At 40.8% G+C, this 17,075-nt stretch overlaps 1 protein-coding gene and 1 non-coding gene across 2 annotated transcripts; both read left to right on the top strand.

Moving 5' to 3' along the window:
* The first annotated feature begins 711 nt into the window (after window positions 1-711).
* LOC145632766 (uncharacterized) lies at window positions 712-2,226 on the top strand. The gene is made up of 2 exons (XM_081685104.1): window positions 712-1,648; window positions 1,802-2,226. Exons 1-2 carry the CDS (start codon window positions 712-714, stop codon window positions 2,224-2,226), a joined length of 1,362 nt encoding a protein of 453 aa, XP_081541230.1.
* A 13,052-nt stretch (window positions 2,227-15,278) lies between these two features.
* LOC145633272 (small nucleolar RNA R71) lies at window positions 15,279-15,385 on the top strand. Its single transcript, XR_014112607.1, has one exon. It is a non-coding gene; the product is annotated as a small nucleolar RNA R71 (small nucleolar RNA).
* The last annotated feature ends 1,690 nt before the right edge of the window (window positions 15,386-17,075 follow it).

Raw genomic sequence — 17,075 nt, 5'->3', positions numbered from 1 at the left:
TAATATTTCCAATTCGAACATTGGCCTAAAAAGGATCGAAAAATTCAGAACAACTAGAGTAAACCTTCAAAGTATGTTTAAGCACATTGTTCCACCCCAATCTCAGAGTAGCCAATAAAAAAAGAGGCCCCTTATGTGTGCTTCTCCATCCTTCTCTCCTTTGAAAAAGAAGAAATTACATTCTCCTGCAAAACCCAGCCATTCACTAACCTCATCTAGTTTCTCACCTTGTAGAAAATCCCTTCCCAATCTTAAGCCCATGATGATTAATGGGTCTTTTTTCTCATAAAGATCACATCCTCTCAAATAGCCGAAGCCTCCTTTTAAGAGATTTGCATATTCTGGTCCAAAGCCGCAGCAGAGAGGAGAAAAGTTGTGGGAGTGGGTTAAGCAACACGGTCCTAAGAAACGACCGAGTAGTGAGATTGAACCTTTTATACCACTTTTACCCGATGCACAAATTCAGATATCTAGTGAATCTGGTTGTTTCCTAGGAATTCTGCCTTATAAGAAGCACAAAGGAATTTAAATTTTAGCATCTACAACAATTTCTGAGGGATCGGTGACCTCCCGTTTTTGGTCACCAATGTCTAAATGAAAGTCGGTGTTTGGAATTGTAGGGGCTTGGGATCAGCGGACTCCCCTAAAATTCCATATATCTCTTCTCTAGTCCGCTCTCATAGTTTAGATATAGTTTGTCTCTTCGAAACTATGGCGTATGTTGATAATGTGGTACGAAAGTTAGCATCTTTGTCCTTTTTGGGTTGCAGTGGCATAGATCCTGTTGGCCTTAGTGGTGGTATGTTTGGATTTTGGTTTACTCCGTTGGATTTGGTTCCTGTATACAGCTCTCAGATTGTGTTTCTCTGTAAATTGAAGCAAGGAAATGAAATGAAACATGTAATGTTTGTGTATGGATTGCCTCAGATTTCTTGTTGGTTGGAGGTTTGGAATTTGATTACCAATATTCTTGAAACCACTCCAAATGTAGTCTTGATTGGCGATTTTAACCAAGTAGAATACCTCTTGGATAAATTAGGAGGTAGCTCTTCTATTCCGGGACAGATGGATTTTGTTAGCTGGCGTATGGGGCTGGATTTGGTAGACGTTCCTTTTTCTGGTCCAAAGTTCACTTGGACTAATAACAGAGCAGACTCAGATCCGATTTTCGAAAGGCTGGATAGAGCCTATGCCTCTTCTGCTTGGTTTCTTGATTATCCCGACACGAAGGTGTTACACCAGCCTATCCTGTTTTCAGACCATGCAGCTATTATTCTCTCAGATACAATCGATTCAGGGTATGTAAAGCGGCCTTACAGGGTAGAAAACTGGTGTTTGTCTGCTTCTGAGGTTCGTGAAATCATGCATTCTTCTTTCACCTTGTTTTTCTCGGGTTCCCCAATGTTTTCTTTATCTCAGAAATTATCAGTTGCTAGAGAACGGTTGCTAGCTTGGTGTGTTTCACACAGGAAAGCCTGGGGGATTAATTGGAAGACTTTGGTATCGGAAGTTCAGCAAGCTTCTTCGGCCTTGTCATCCCGTATCGATCGTTGCCTATTTATTACTACAAAGGATGAGAAAGTTGCAGGGGCACAAGAAGCTTATCTTTTCTGGCGTCAGCGTGCCAAAATCAAATGGGATGCCTTAGGTGACTCTCATTCTCGCCTCCTTTTTTCGTTGGTTTAATCTAGGAGACGCTAGAATAAGATTTTTGGTTTGAGGGATTCGTCAGGCGTTTGGCATCGTGACTTTGAAAGTATAGCGTCTTTATCTTTGGATTTTTACAAGGATCTCTATTCAGTCTCAGATTCTGCTACTTCTCACAGTTCTGATTGGTGGAAAAGTTTACAATTCCCTTCGCTCTCCCCTGCACAACAACAATCTCTTATGGTTCCTTTTTCTCCAGAAGAGATTCAGAATGCAATTTTTGGTATTGATGATAATAAGTCTCCTGGTCCAGACGGGTTCCCTTCATCCTTTTTCAAGTCTCACTGGTCTTATGTTGGTTCATCGGTAGTTTCGGCGGTTCAACACTTCTTTGCTCATGGTTATATGTTAAAAGAATGGAATCGCACCTTCCTTGCCTTACTTCCTAAGGTGGAGAATCCGGAACTCATCTCTCAGTTCCGGTCGATAGGACTTTGCAATGTGATTTATAAATGCGTTGCTAAATGCCTCACTGGTCGGCTTCGTTTAGTTTTGCCAAGTTTGGTGGATGACTTTTAAAATGCTTTTGTCTCAAGTCGTCTTTTGTCGGACAATGCGTTAATAGCTCATGAAGTCATTTCTTATATGAATAACTCAAAAGCTAAAAAGAGATTTTTCGCGGCCATCAAGTTGGACATGAACAAAGCTTACGATAGAGTTCGGTGGGAGTTTCTGTTTAGATTGCTCCAAGAGTATGGGTTCCCGCCTTATTGGATTCACATCATCAGTCAGTGTGTCTCAACTGTTTCCTATCAGGTGCTGGTTAATGGGAATCCTTCGCTAGCTTTTCAGCCTCACTGTGGCCTTCGTCAGGGTGATCCTCTTTCTTCCTATTTATTTGTTCTTTTCATGGAGGTTCTCTCTGCTATGCTTCAAAAGGCCAAAAGAGAGTCTCTTATTCGACGAATTGCTATTTCTCGAGGTGCCCCTTCGATCTCTCACTTGTTTTTTGCAGATGATTCCTTGTTAATTCTACAGGTTTCTCCCGAGATATGTGACAATTTAACAGCTCTTTTATCGGAGTTTTGTGCACTGTCAGGTGAAGTTATAAATTTACAAAAGTCATTTGTTAAGTTCAGTCCGAATACTGTGGATGACTATCGAGATTATCTTTCTCATAGTCTGAAGCTGTAGTGCAAGCCATCTCTTGGTTCATACTTGGGTTTACCAGTGGAATTAAGTCGCAGCAAAGTTTCTGACTTTGGGTTCCTTATTGATAAGTTAGTAAAGCGTCTTTCGGATTTTGCTTCTATGGGACTTTCTTCAGCGGCAAAGTTGGTTATTATAAATTCGGTTTTGGTTGCCTCATTCAATCATATTCTCTTAGTGTTTAAGGTTCCATCCTTGATCTGTTCGAAGATTGATAATCTCCTGGCTCGATTTTGGTGGAAATCTGATTCTCAATCTCGAGGACTAGCTTTACGCTCGAAAGCCCTTTTGCATTTACCTAAAGGTTTGGGGGGTTTAGGTATTCGTAGGATGAATAGTTTTAATTCTGCTCTTTTAGCCCGTCAGTGCTGGCGTATTCACCATCACCCTCAGCTTTTGGTCTCTAAGTTACTTACCGCCAAGTATCCTTCCCTTCGCTCTTTTCAGACTCGCACAATTCCGCGTTTTTCTTGGGGTTGTCGCAGTCTACTGACAAGTTTGTCGACTCTAGCAGACGGGATTGCTTGGATGGTCGGTTCAGGTTCTCAGGTTCGGATTCTTGAGGATAATTGGGTTCCAGGGAACCTTTTATGTTTCTTCCAACCTCTAGTGAGACGGTTCTTCCGACTCATGTTTCTTCTATCATTAATCCGCGTTCTTATGCGTGGGATTCAACTTTGGTTCACCGGTTGTTTGATACTTCTACGGCACTTCGTATTCTGGCTTTGGAGCATCCTAGTCAGCCGATGGATGATTTTGTTTACTGGAAGTTTTTCAGGGATGGTTCTTTTTCTACTAAGTCAGCTTACGCTATGTTGCTCAATCAGTCAGTTGGCTCTACAGTTGTTTCTACAATTCCGACCTCCTGGTGGAAGCACTTTTGGGGATTGCCCCTTCTGCCGAAATTGCAATGTTTTTGTTGGAAGCTTGTCAATAATGCTTTACCTCTTACTGGGATCTTACAGCTAAGGGGTATTCCGGAGGACTCAACTTGTGTATTTTGCCACAGGGATAAAAAAACACTGAATCACTTGTTTCGAGATTGTTCTTTTACTTCTTATCTCTGGGCTTCTGCTCCGGCTGCCTTTTCGGTTCAGCTCTTGCATGACAAGCCATTTATTGATTGGTTTGTCGATATGGTCTCAGACTTTCATTGCGCTAAAATTTGGGACGGTTTGGTCTCATTTGTTTCCTTGTGTTGGGCTGTTTGGTTGGCACGTAACAATAAAATCTTTCGTCAAGCTGTGTTGTCTCCAGCTGTGATCTTTCATATGATGCAGGACTGGATTTCTAGGAGTTCTTCGGTTTGGGAATTTGGTTCACTTATTTCCTCTTCTGTGAGACCTCCTAATGAAGCCTTGGTAAACTCTATATCTTGTTGTCTTCAAGGTACCCCCACTTCTACTTACGACGCCTGCTTAATTTTTTATGGGACCTGGAATTTTCAGGACAATAGTGCAGTGATAGGCCGTCGTCGAGCCTACCAAAGATAAAGTCCTATCTTGGTCTCACTAGCTAATAGCAAGGGTAAGAAAGTGTCGAACCCAAGAGAGACGTTGAATCAACCACCGAAATACTACTGCATAAATAAGCTAAATGAAGTCGAAATTGGTTTGGTTTTATGTAACAAGTGCTAGTTTAAGTCAACTAAAGCTAGGGGGAGATTAATAATATTTAGAGAGTTCTAGGGCTTGGGATATGCCACTCAATTTCATAACAAATCACAGTTAGCAAGTAGCAAACAATGGTAATTTGAGGGGATAATATAGGGGAAGTCATCTAAAGCACCCAACTACTCTCTCAAGCTAGAGGGATTACTAGAATTATGAATACAACCTACTCTCGTAGTTACAAAGCTTAAAACTAGTATTAAAGCATAATCACGATGACAAAAACATTCTCTTAACTGGAAATTCCTATTCTCATGGCATTTCAAGTCAATTAAGCATAAGGGAGCTAACTCAAGTTCATCTCTCGATCCTTCGTTGAGAAAGCTTAGATAATAGTTCTAGCAATGCCCATATACAAGAACTAAGAAATTAAACCACTTAAGCTAAACTAATTAACACCCAACAATTACCAAATTAACACATGCAACAAGTAATTAGTAACTACATTGAGGGTTTTACCCAAACCCTAGAAAATTAGACTACTCACAATCCATGGAGATTAAAGCAATTAAGGATTTCAAGTAACTCATTAACAATAATTAACTAGAGATTAAGCTAAATAACAATCTAAGCATACAAGAATTAAGCAAGATAATTAACAATCAAAGCAATTAAAATGGAAGAGAAGAGTGAGAAAATGTTACTAGAAGCTTCAACTTGAATATCAATGGTGGAACTTGTCTTCTACAATGATTGAGAATGAAATTTCCAAGCTAATAATTATAATCTAACTAATGTTTGAGAATATTTGTGTTTCTACAATTGCAAACTAAGAGGAAGCACTAAAAACTTGGATGCCGTACAAATGAGCTCAAGGGGTTATTTATAAAGACCCAAAAATAAAAAGGACGGAGAAAACAAGAGTCAGGCACGGCTACAGGTCAGCACGGACGTGCAGATAAACATGTACGAACGTGCTGAGGTTGGCACGGACGTGCACCTGGGAGGCAGAAGGTACTGTATTTGCCAGGTCATCCTGCACGGACGTGCCAAATATGGCACGGACGTGCAGGCCTTGTTCAGTAGAATCAGTTTTGAAACTGATTTGGGCTGAGCAAACTGCACGGACGTGCTGAATATCCTGCACGGACGTGCTGAGCTCTACACGGACGTGCAGGCCTTGAAAGCAGTAGGCAGTAGCTTCTGGTCGTGCTGGAACACTTCTGCACGGACGTGCCATACTTTGAACGTCCGTGCAGACTCTCTAAGGCCTTTATCTTCACTTTTCTTCGGTTTTGCTCCATTGTTTCGGCTTCTAACCTCGGTTTATCATCCAAATGCCTCAAATGGTCGTCTTTGAACCTAAAAACCCAACAAAAACACTAACAACCCGTGAAGCAAGGGATACACAAAAGTTTAACAAAAATAGAGTAAAAGTGAACCAAAATGCCAATATACCAAGTAAACAAGGTTCGAAATCACTCTAAAATCGTATCAAATAACAAGTTATCAAATCCCCCCAAGCTAAGCTTTTGCTAGTCCTCGAGCAAAACAAACATGTCAAATCAAGAAGGAAGATTACTTGCTAATAATCAAACCAAGGAAAGATACTTAAAGGGAAAACACAAACACAAATCCGCATGGCAAGAACCATAAACACTTTTAGCACAAGTGAAAAGCAATTTAAACCCCTAAGTCGCCTAAGAGGACGAGTTTTTATCTCGTGAGGGTTTCCCTTGAGCTTAACCCACAACTCACAAAAACCATGCCAAAATTGTCAAAACACATCATCATCATCAAGGTGATCAATACACATCAAAACCAGTGTTTTTTATTGCCCAAGTCAACTCATCGGGATATAAATCACAAGCAAGACAAGTGAGCGACTTTCAAGAATTACCGATCATACAAATGTGCACATGAGTTGGGGCTAGAGAGGATAATTAAGCAAGGTTGCACTAGGATACTTCCTTATTCCTTTTACTAGTTCATTAGAGCACGTCTAGATATTCCAAAGTTGCAAAAAGCCCTCTTTCGGTAATAAAATCTCAAAATGCAAGTCCACCTCCCAAAATGCACTCCCAAGCCCTTTCAACTATGCTCTAATTCGAAAATTTACACAAGAAACATCAAAAATAGATAGCGTGTGGGAGGCATCCACAAATTGACCTCTAGAGAAGAAAAAGTGAAAACTTTGAGAAATTTGGAGGAGTCTTTGATCTCCTTTTCTTTTTCTATTTTTTTTTTAACATTCATTGCTCTCGCCTCTTTTAACTGTGAACGGCTCTTTCTTTAATTCGATACATGTGGCTTATTATGCCACTTATTACACAAGATACAAATAGAACCAATTCCCTAATAGAGTTTCATTTTGGGGGAGGAGGGGAGGAACATCAAGGGCACAAGGGACCGCAATTCGATTTAAACATATCCTACTTTGGGCAAATTTGACAATATCCTATACTAGACGTGCAATTGAGCATTCATCGGTTTTCATTTCATATACTCTAATGCAATCAAGATTAATAAGCCTCTAAATGACCCCAACTCTTGCACACACCCTTCTAAAAGAACTTTTACTCATCACTCAAGAGTCAAGCAAGCAAATCATATAAGCATCGTCATTTGAGTCTCATCCAAGGGCCATTTTTCCATTTTTTTTTACAAAAGGTTACTAAAAGCAAGAATAGATAAAAAGTTAAGAAAACTAAACTAATCACAAAAAAAAAAAAAAAAAAAAAAAAAAAAAAAAAAAAAAATTGAAGCACAACTATACATCTAAATAAAAAAAGAGAGAAGAGAAGAGAAGTATTCACATATTAAGAGATTTGGATTTATGGTGTTGGATTTCAAAGGGAGCAAATTTGGATGTTTAGGGGTTTGGATGCTAGGGGAAGGAAAAAACAACATGCAAAGTTTATACCAACAAGAACATACAAGAACCAACATATGAACCAAAGAGAAAGACTCCCCCCAAGCTATCATAAACATTGTCCCTAATGTTAAAACAATTAAAGCACAAGAAGGGGGAGAAAGAGAACTAACTCATTGGCTCGGGCCTCCTTGGGAGCTTGAGCCCCCGGAGTACCAGTGTCGGTAGACGTTCCGGAATTCACCCAATTCCGATCGAAGACCCTCAAAGCTTGTCCTCATATTGTCGTAGGAGGACCTTATGTCTTCGTGAGACTTTCTCATAGTCTCGAACTCGGTGGACATGCGGTTGAACCCGACATTCATCATTTGCATTTGTTGCTCGAAGGAAAGGGGTGGGTTGCCCTCACCCATGCCTTGACCTTGGTACCCTTCTTAGTACCCTTGTTGGTGCTCATATTGTTGTTGTTGTTGGAATTATTGTTGGAATTGTTGTTGTTGCGGTTGTTCTTGCTCTTGCTCATGCTCTTCTTCATCATCACCGGGAATCCAAGGGTGGTCCCTCTCGAAGACCCAGTTGCTCTCGTCGTAGATGAAGGTCCGCTCCGGATCGGGGAGGTAGGCATAGGGGCGGCCACTCACGTGCCACAAGTAAGGATGCGGCCCTTCCGCGTCCGCAACCCATCTCATGGTCCTAAGCGATTGCATGTCTAGCTGCGTCGGCCCTGGGCAAACCTGCTCATCTGCAAAATCAAGGTTAAGAGCAGAAGCAATAATAGTGATCATGCCACCTATGGTGATGTTGCCGGACCCAGTGGCAACATCCTCTAGGTGGTCGACTAACCAGGCCCCTACATCTAGGGTTGTACTACCCTCGCTCAATTGCCATAGGAAGTGAAGCTCCCTAGTGGACACTACACCCGAACTATCACCTCTAGCGAACGTCGTGTTCGCTATGGTGCGCTGTGATATCCTAAAGGCGGGGTGGATTATGGTCGTAGCTTTATCAGTCCTAGGGTTGTAGTCGAAAAGGCCGGTGATCTTCCTCCAAAACTCACCCGCACAATAGTTACGGGGGGGGCTATCCTTTGGTCCTATGGTGTCGTTAATTGGCCACCCAAAAGCTTGGTTCACCCTCTTTATGTTTAAGTTGTGTTGGGTGTTCATGAGTTGGAAGGTAAGGCGGCGGGGGAATCTATTGTTGTCTCGTTGCACTTGAAGGGTGGAGAGGAATTCAAGTGTCAAACTTTTGTAGGTTGGGGCGCTTAAATCTAGCCAATTTCCTAAGCCACAACCCTCGAAAAGCATCCTAACATCGTCCCCTACCCCTAAAGCCTCGGCAACACTCTCGTCATAGAACTTTGTAGGTCGAACTCTCCTCCTACTTATTCTTATATAGTTTTTCAAAAATGTTGGGTCATTGAACACGATTCCCATAGTGTCCACTTGTGGTGGATCAACGGGAGGAGGAGGAGAGGGGTTGCGGTACTTAGCATCCGTGTTTCTAGGTCGATTTCTTCTAGACATGGTCGGTCTTAATGCAATGCAATCTAACAAACCAAGACAAAATTATCACCTCGCAACCACACAAAGATACTAAGTCCACAAGTCGACCAACCAAAGCTCAAACAAGGCCAATGAACACAACACAATCAAGTCAAGTTCTAAGTCTCCCACCTAAAACAAGCAAACCACCAAGCAACAAAGACCACTTCAATAATGCATCTACAACAATTCTACATCGATTTCATGCAATATTATCAAACAAACCAACACAACAATCCACCTAAACAAGCATGTTCTTCCTTCATGAAAATCAATTTTTCAACCTCACTTACAAAAAATCCAATTCTCAAAACACACCAAAATTCATTCAAACTCAATAATGCTTTTCAATTATAAACTACGAATCACTCACAACCAATTCAAACAAACTTTCTCAAGCAGTTTCATGCAAAAATTCAAGGAATTAAACATGAAATTAGTAAAAGGGAGGAACGATTATACCGAGCTTATCGTGGGTGTAAAACCCGCAAATGAACCTTTCTAACCTTCCTTTTGCTTGCTTGAACTTACTATTTCAACCAATTGTCTTGAACTTAAACTTCAAAGAAAACCCCCAAATTGATTTTTCAAGGTTAGGGTTTGAGTATTTTGGGTGATTTTTGGGTTTGAATGTGAGAAAAGGTGTAGTATATTGTGAAAATGTTGAAATGGAGTGAAGATTTTGGAGAAAATTGTTGAATTTGGGTGAGGATTTGGGTGAGAATGGAGAATTGAGTGGGTTTTGAAGGAGGAAGTAAGAGTTTTAGAGAGAGGAGGAGTGAGAATCGTGAGGTAGAGAAATAAGAATGAGTGAATTTTTATTTTTTTTTATGTTAAAACCGTGCTGCTGCCAGCCATTTTCGGGGCGGCACGGACATGCAACATGTGGCACGGATGTGCAGCCTCAGACAGAAACGTGGGTAGGGTACTGAATTATTTGGCACGGACGTGCAACATGTGGCACGGACGTGCTGAGTTGCACGGACGTGCATAATTTGGCACGGACGTGCAGGCTCAGACAGAAACTTAGGTAACATACTGGCTTGTTAAGCACGGACGTGCAGGACTTAGCACGGACGTGCTAAGCCACCTTGCACGGACGTGCTTAATTTGGCACGTCCGTGCCAATCTGGAGAAATTTATTTCAAAATTTCTGACTGCCTCTGCACGGACGTGCTATTCTCTGCACGTCCGTGCAGACCTGCTGCTGCACAATCCTCCCCCCCCCCCCCCCCCCCCTTTTTTTTTTTTTTTTTTTGAGAATAATAGTAATAGTAAGGCATAATAATAATAAAATTATTATCATTACCATTATTATTATTATTATTATTATTATTATTATTATTATTATTATTATTATTATTATTATTATTATTATTATTATTATCTACTACTTCACTTCCACAAAAAACTTTTCTTACTTTTTTTTCATCAACACCTACAAAAGACATTGAGAGAAAAGTTAGTAATAGTAAGAGTGATGGAAATTAAATAATAGTTTGTGAGAGAGAGAGAGAGAGAGAGTTGAGAAACTCGGGTTGCCTCCCGGAAGCGCTCTTTTAACGTCACTAGCTTGACGACATTGCGAGATCAATGAGAGTAGGGAACATCAAACTCATCAAGGTGAACAACCTTGGCTTCCTCATGCACAAAACCGTCAAAGTATGCCTTAAGCCTTTGGCCATTTACTTTGAACGGTTCACCATTGTCATTTGAGATTTCTATCGCTCCATATGGAAACACCTTCTTAATGTGAAAGGTCCACTCCATCTTGACTTAAGCTTACCCGGAAACAACTTAAACCGGGAATTGAATAGTAGGACCTTATCACCTTCCTTAAACTCCCTTTTGCTAATATGCTTGTCATGCCAAGCCTTGGTCTTTTCTTTGTAAATCCTTGCACTCTCATATGCATCCATTCTTAATTCTTCCAAGGCATGGAGGTCAAGCAACCGCTTCTCACCGGCGCTTTGAAGGTCGAAGTTCAATGTTTTGATAGCCCAATGAGCCCGATGCTCAAGTTCTACCGGCAAGTGGCATGACTTCCCATAAACAAGCTTGTATGGTGTGGTGCCAATAGGAGTTTTGAACGCGGTGCGATAGGCCCATAGAGTATCATCAAGCTTTGTAGACCAATCTTTTCTAGACCTATCCATCGTTTTCTCAAGAATCATTTTTACCTCCCGGTTTGAAATTTCAGCTTGACCACTTGTTTGGGGGTGGTAAGCTAATGACACCTTGTGCCTCACAACATATTTCTCAAGGAGAGCTTGAAAGGATCGCTTTGCAAAGTGTGAACCTCCATCACTAATCACAGCCTAGGGCACTCTAAACCTTGGGAAAATTACTCTTTTGAAGAGATTGACCACAACCTTAGCATCATTAGTAGGAGATGCAACCGCTTCCACCCACTTTGATACGTAATCGACGGCCACTAGAATGAACTTGTTCCCAAAAGAGCTCGGGAAAGGCCCCATAAAATCGATGCCCCATACATCAAAAATTTCAAGTTCAAGGATGTTGTTCAAAGGCATTTCATTTCTTTTTGAAATATTGACAGTTCTTTGACACCGGTCACAAGCTTTCACCACACCCCACACATATTTGAACATTGTTGGCCAAAAGAAACCGCATTGCAATATTTTTGCCAAGGTCTTGTTGGCACTCATATGTCCTCCACAAGGTGAGGAGTGACACATTGTGATAACATCTTCAATTTCATTATCCGGGACACACCTTCTAAAAAGGCCATCAACACCTTGTTTGAAGAGCAAGGGGTCGTCCCAAAAGTATTGGCGAACATCATGAAGAAACTTCCTTTTTTGTAAATAGGAGAGGTCGGGAGGAAGAATAGAGCAAGACAAGTAGTTTGCAATGTCCACAAACCATGGTGTCGGTGCTTGGAGAATAGCAAATAGTTTATCATCCGGGAATGAATCGTCGATTGGCAAGTTATCAAGATCACCTACAAGGATAGGCAACCGTGAAAGATGATCGGCCACAACATTTTCGGCACCCTTCTTGTCCCTAATCTCAATGTCATAGTCTTGTAAGAGCAAGACCCACCGTATCAATCTTGGCTTTGGTTCCTTCTTAGACAAGAGGTACTTCAAGGCCACATGGTCGGTGAAGACTATGACTTTAGATCCCTACAAGTATGACCTAAACTTCTCAATTGCACGAACAATGGCTAGAAACTCCTTTTCCATGGTTGTGTAATTCCTTTGTGCATCATCCAAAGTTTTGCTAGTGTAGTAGATAGCATGGAGCTTCTTATCCTTCCTTTGTCCAAGAACGGACCCAATGGAAAAATCCGAAGCATCACACATAAGCTCAAAAGGAAGCTCCCAATTAGGGGGTTAAATGATAGGAGCCGAAATCAATGCCTCCTTCAACCTATCAAATGCTAGCAAACAATCATTAGTAAACACAAAAGGGGCATCCTTTACCAACAATTGAGTGAGCGGCTTTGCGATTTTTGAAAAATCCTTTATGAACCGGCGGTAAAAACCCGCGTGTCCAAGAAAGCTCCTTATCCCCTTCACATTTGTAGGGGGTGGGAGGCGCTCAATGACCTCAATTTTGGCACGATCTACTTCAATGCCCCTACTAGAAATTACATGACCAAGAACAATTCCTTCTTCTACCATGAAATGACATTTTTCCCAATTCAAAACCAAGTTCACCTCTTGACATCTTTTCAATACTTAAATCAAATTCGAAAGGCAAATGTCAAAAGATGAACCAAAAACAGAAAAGTCATCCATGAATACTTCAATTGATGATTCAAGCATGTCGGAAAAAATAGACATCATACACCTTTGAAATATGAAAGGTGCATTACAAAGTCCAAATGGCATCCTTCGATAAGCAAAGGTGCCAAAAGGGCATGTGAATGTAGTCTTCTCTTGATCCTCGGGTTGGATTGGGATTTGGAAGAATCCCGAGTATCCATCCAAGAAACAATAGTGACTATGTGATGCTAGTCTTTCCAATATTTGATCGATGAAGGGGAGTGGGAAGTGGTCTTTCCGGGTGGACTTATTCAGTTTTCGATAATCAATACACATCCTCCACCCGGTGACCGACCTCGTAGAAATGGTCTCACCTTTATCATTCTTGATGATGGTCATGCCTTATTTTTTAGGCACAACTTGAACCGGGCTAACCCACTTACTATCAGAGATAGGGTAGATTATGCCCGCTTCAAGAAGTTTTAAAACTTCTTTTTCCACAACTTCCTTCATGTTTGAATTGAGCCTTCTTTGGTGCTCAATCAAGGAAGCATGATCATCATCAAGTAAAATCTTATGCATGCATATAGTAGGACTTATCCCCTTAATGTCATCAATTTTGTACCCAATGACACCTCTATACTCCCTTAAAACAACTAGGAGTTTCTCAAGAGATGTATCATCAATTTTAGCATTGACAATAACGGGATAACTCTCACTATCATCAAGAAAAACATATTTAAGTAAAGGAGAAAGGGGTTTAAGTTCAACCTTGTGAGGAGGCGTAGTCTTCTCCTCTTTTACCTCCACATTAAGCACTTCCATTTTCTTTTCGTTGTGGACTAAAGGTTGGTTGAGCAAAAGATCATACCCCCTTGTTTCTTCACCTTCCTCAACTAAGCCTCCCGTTAGGATAGCTTGTAAAGGATCTCCTTCAAACAAATTCTCTTGGAAATTCTCTAAGTCCCTTTCCAATGCATCAACTCTATGAACTTCATCATACAATGGCTTTTTCAATGTTTGTGGGAATGAAAATGATATTTTCTCATATCCCACATTCAAGGTCAATCTTCCTTGCTTCATATCAATCACAACACTCGCGGTGTTCAAAAACGGTCTTCCCAATATTAGGGGCACCGTAGTATCTTCTTCCATTTCCATTACCACAAAATCACATGGCACAAATACTCTTCCAACTTGAACCGGCACATCTTCAAGAATTCCCAAAGGTAGCCTAACCGTGCGGTCGGCCAATTGTAAGGACATTCTTGTTGGCTTCAAGTTTCCCACTTTCAAACTCTTAGCAATAGAATAGGGCATCAAACTCACACTTGCCCCAAGATCACATAAAGCATCCATAGCCTCCAAGTCTCCAATCTTCACCGGTATTACATAGCTACCGGGGTCACCAAGCTTTTGAGGAAGCTTGTTTTGAATGATTGCACTCACCTCCTTAGGAAGGGAGATGGTTACACTCTCTTCAAGCCTACTCTTGTTGGATAAAAGATCCTTCAAAAATTTTGCATATGTAGGCATTTGTGACATAGCATGATGAAAGGGGATATTCACTTGAAGTCCTCTCATGACTTCAAGAAAGTTTGAAAACTTTTCATTCAATTTATTTTCAACAATCCTATGAGGGAATGGAATGGGAGGCTTGTATACTTTCATGGGGGGCTTTTCTACCTTTTCCTCATCTCCCTCATTCTTACTTTGTGGCTCCTTTCTCTCAACATCAACTATCTCATTTTCAAACTCACCCTCATTTCTCACCACAACTCCCTCATATCTCTTTTGTGGCTCCTCTTCACTCATAACTGGCCCTTTATAACCTCTCCCCGATCTCAAAGTAATGGCCTTAGCTTTCTCCTTTGGGTTCACAACCGTTGAGCTTGGGAAGTGACCACTAGGATTGGAGGATGAACTTCCAACTTGTTGCGCAATTTGAGCCAATTGATTCTAAATTATCTTGTTGTGTGCTTGAAGTTGTTGGATGTTCGCTTGCATATCCGCATTGCTTCTTCCTTGTTGTGTAATGAAGGTCTCAAGTGTGGCTTCAAGGCTAGATTTTTGAGGAGGTGGAGGAGCGGGTTGGTTATATTGTTGCCTTTGTTGGTTTTGGTCCCTTTGGTTAGGATGACGGTAAGGAGCTTGTTGGTTTTGTGGATGAGATTGGTTGTATTGGTTTTGAGGGGGGCCTTGATTTTGTTGTTTCCAACCCGTGTTTTGTTGGGGTTTCCAACCTTGATTGTAGGGTTGAGAGTATTGATCGTTTCTTTGCCCAATAGCCACAACTTGTTCTTGGTTAGTTGAGTTGCAATAGGAGGACAAGTGATCATTTCCTCCACAAGTTTCACAAGACATGACTGGTTGTGAAGAAGAGCTTGGAGATGTAAGCGTGGCTTGATCTAGCTTGTGAGCTAGCATGTCAAACTTTGATGCAATAAGGTCTATTGCACTAAGGTCGTGGATTCCGCCCTTCTTTGCTTGAGGTTGCTGTCTATCACCTCCGTATGCATAGTGCTTTGCCACTTCTTCAATCATCTTGTATGCATCATCCACCGATAGCTTTTTAAGGCTACCACCGGCCCCGTTATCAAGGTTGGCCCTTGAAGTAGGAGTAAGACCATCATAAAATCTTTGAACAATGATTCATGATGTGAAACCATGGTGTGGGCATTTTCTAGTGTAGTCCTTGAAACGCTCCCAAGCTTCACTTAAGGTTTCATCAATCTCTTGGTTGAAATTGGTGATTTTCCTTCTTAGTTCGGCGGTCTTTTCGGGTGGACAATACTTTCCAAGGAAAGCACTAGTGACTTCATCCCATGTGGTCAATGATCCCTCTTCTACCGTTCTCAACCAATGCTTTGCTTTGTCACGGAGGGAGAATTGAAACATGTGCATACGGATGAACTCTTCCGTAATGTTGTTTTGCTTGATGGTTGTGCACAATTCAAGAAAGTTGTCCAAATGAGCAAAAGGACACTCATGAGAACTCCCACCAAATTGATCACTTTGTATCATCCGGATGAGTTGAGGTGAAAGATCAAAATTATTTGCATTCGTAGTAGGGAGACATATGCCACTCCGAAGTGTGAAGGCATTGGGGTGGTCATAATCTCGTAACAATGGTGGAGGAGGATTGTTATCACCCATGTTATCTTCTTCATTGGTTGCAAAGATTTCCTCCGGATCGGAATCCGAATATACAATAGAGAACTCGGGTGTGCCTTGCAAAAGCCTCATCGCGTTTCTCAAAGTCCTATTTAACTCTGGATCAACGAGAATAAGCGGTGATTGCTTACTCTTCCGTGTCATGCAAGGTCAAACAAAGCTAAGAAAAAAGTTAGCAATGACTATCACAAATTGAAAACACAAATATACAAAAATAAATAAGAAAAATTATGATACACATATACACACTTAGACTCATTTAACAATTATACATTCAATGTGACTTTGCCTCCCCGGCAACGGCGCTGAAAATTTGATAGGCCGTCGTCGAGCCTACCAAAGATAAAGTCCTATCTTGGTCTCACTAGCTAATAGCAAGGGTAAGAAAGGGTCGAACACAAGAGAGGCGTTAAATCAACCACCGAAATACTACCGCATAAATAAGCTAAATGAAGTCGAAATTGGTTTGGTTTTATGTAACAAGTGCTACTTCAAGTCAACTAAATCTAGGGGGAGATTAACAATATTTAGAGAGTTCTAGGGCTTGGGATATACCATTCAATTTCGTCACAAATCACAGTTAGCAAGTAGCAAACAATGGTAATTTGAGGGGATAATATAGGGGAAGTCATCTAAAGCACCCAACTACTCTCTCAAGCTAGAGGGATTACTCGAATTATGAATACAACCTACTCTCGTGGTTACAAAGCATAAAACAAGTATTAAAGCATAATCACGATGACAAAAACATTCCCTTGACTGAAAATTCCTATTCTCATGGCATTTCAAGTCAATTAAGCATAAGGGAGCTAACTCAAGTTCATCTCTCGATCCTTCGTTGAGAAAGCTTAGATAATAGTTCTAGCAATGGCCATATACAAGAACTAAGAAATTAAACCACTTAAGCTCAACTAATTAACACCCAACAATTACCAAATTAACACATGCAACAAGTAATTAGTGACTACATTGAGGGTTTTACCCAAACCCTAGAAAATTAGACTACTCACAATCCATGGAGATTAAAGCAATTAAGGATTTCAAGTAACTCATGAACAAGAATTAACTAGAGATTAAGCTAAATAACAATCTAAGCATATAAGAATTAAGCAAGATAATTAACAATCAAAGCAATTAAAATGGAAGAGAAGAGTGAGAAAATGTTACTAGAAGCTTCAACTTGAATATCAATGGTGGAACTTGTCTTCTACAATGATTGAGAATGAAATTTCCAAGCTAATAATTATAATCTAACTAATGATTGAGAATATTTGTGTTTCTACAA

Source organism: Chenopodium album, chromosome 5 (genome assembly GCF_948465745.1).
Source record: "Chenopodium album chromosome 5, dcCheAlbu1.1, whole genome shotgun sequence".
Lineage (NCBI taxonomy): Eukaryota > Viridiplantae > Streptophyta > Magnoliopsida > Caryophyllales > Amaranthaceae > Chenopodium > Chenopodium album.
Note: the sequence above shows the minus strand (reverse complement) of the source record. Positions and strands in the feature narration are given on the sequence as shown.

Bases quoted from the DNA above. Each gene is read 5' to 3' on its own strand.
- LOC145632766 (XM_081685104.1), top strand. From the start codon at position 712: ATGGCGTATGTTGATAATGTGGTACGAAAGTTAGCATCTTTGTCCTTT. The intron at 1,649-1,801 runs GTGACTCTCATT...ATCTCTATTCAG, and splicing joins AATCAAATGGGATGCCTTAG to TCTCAGATTCTGCTACTTCT.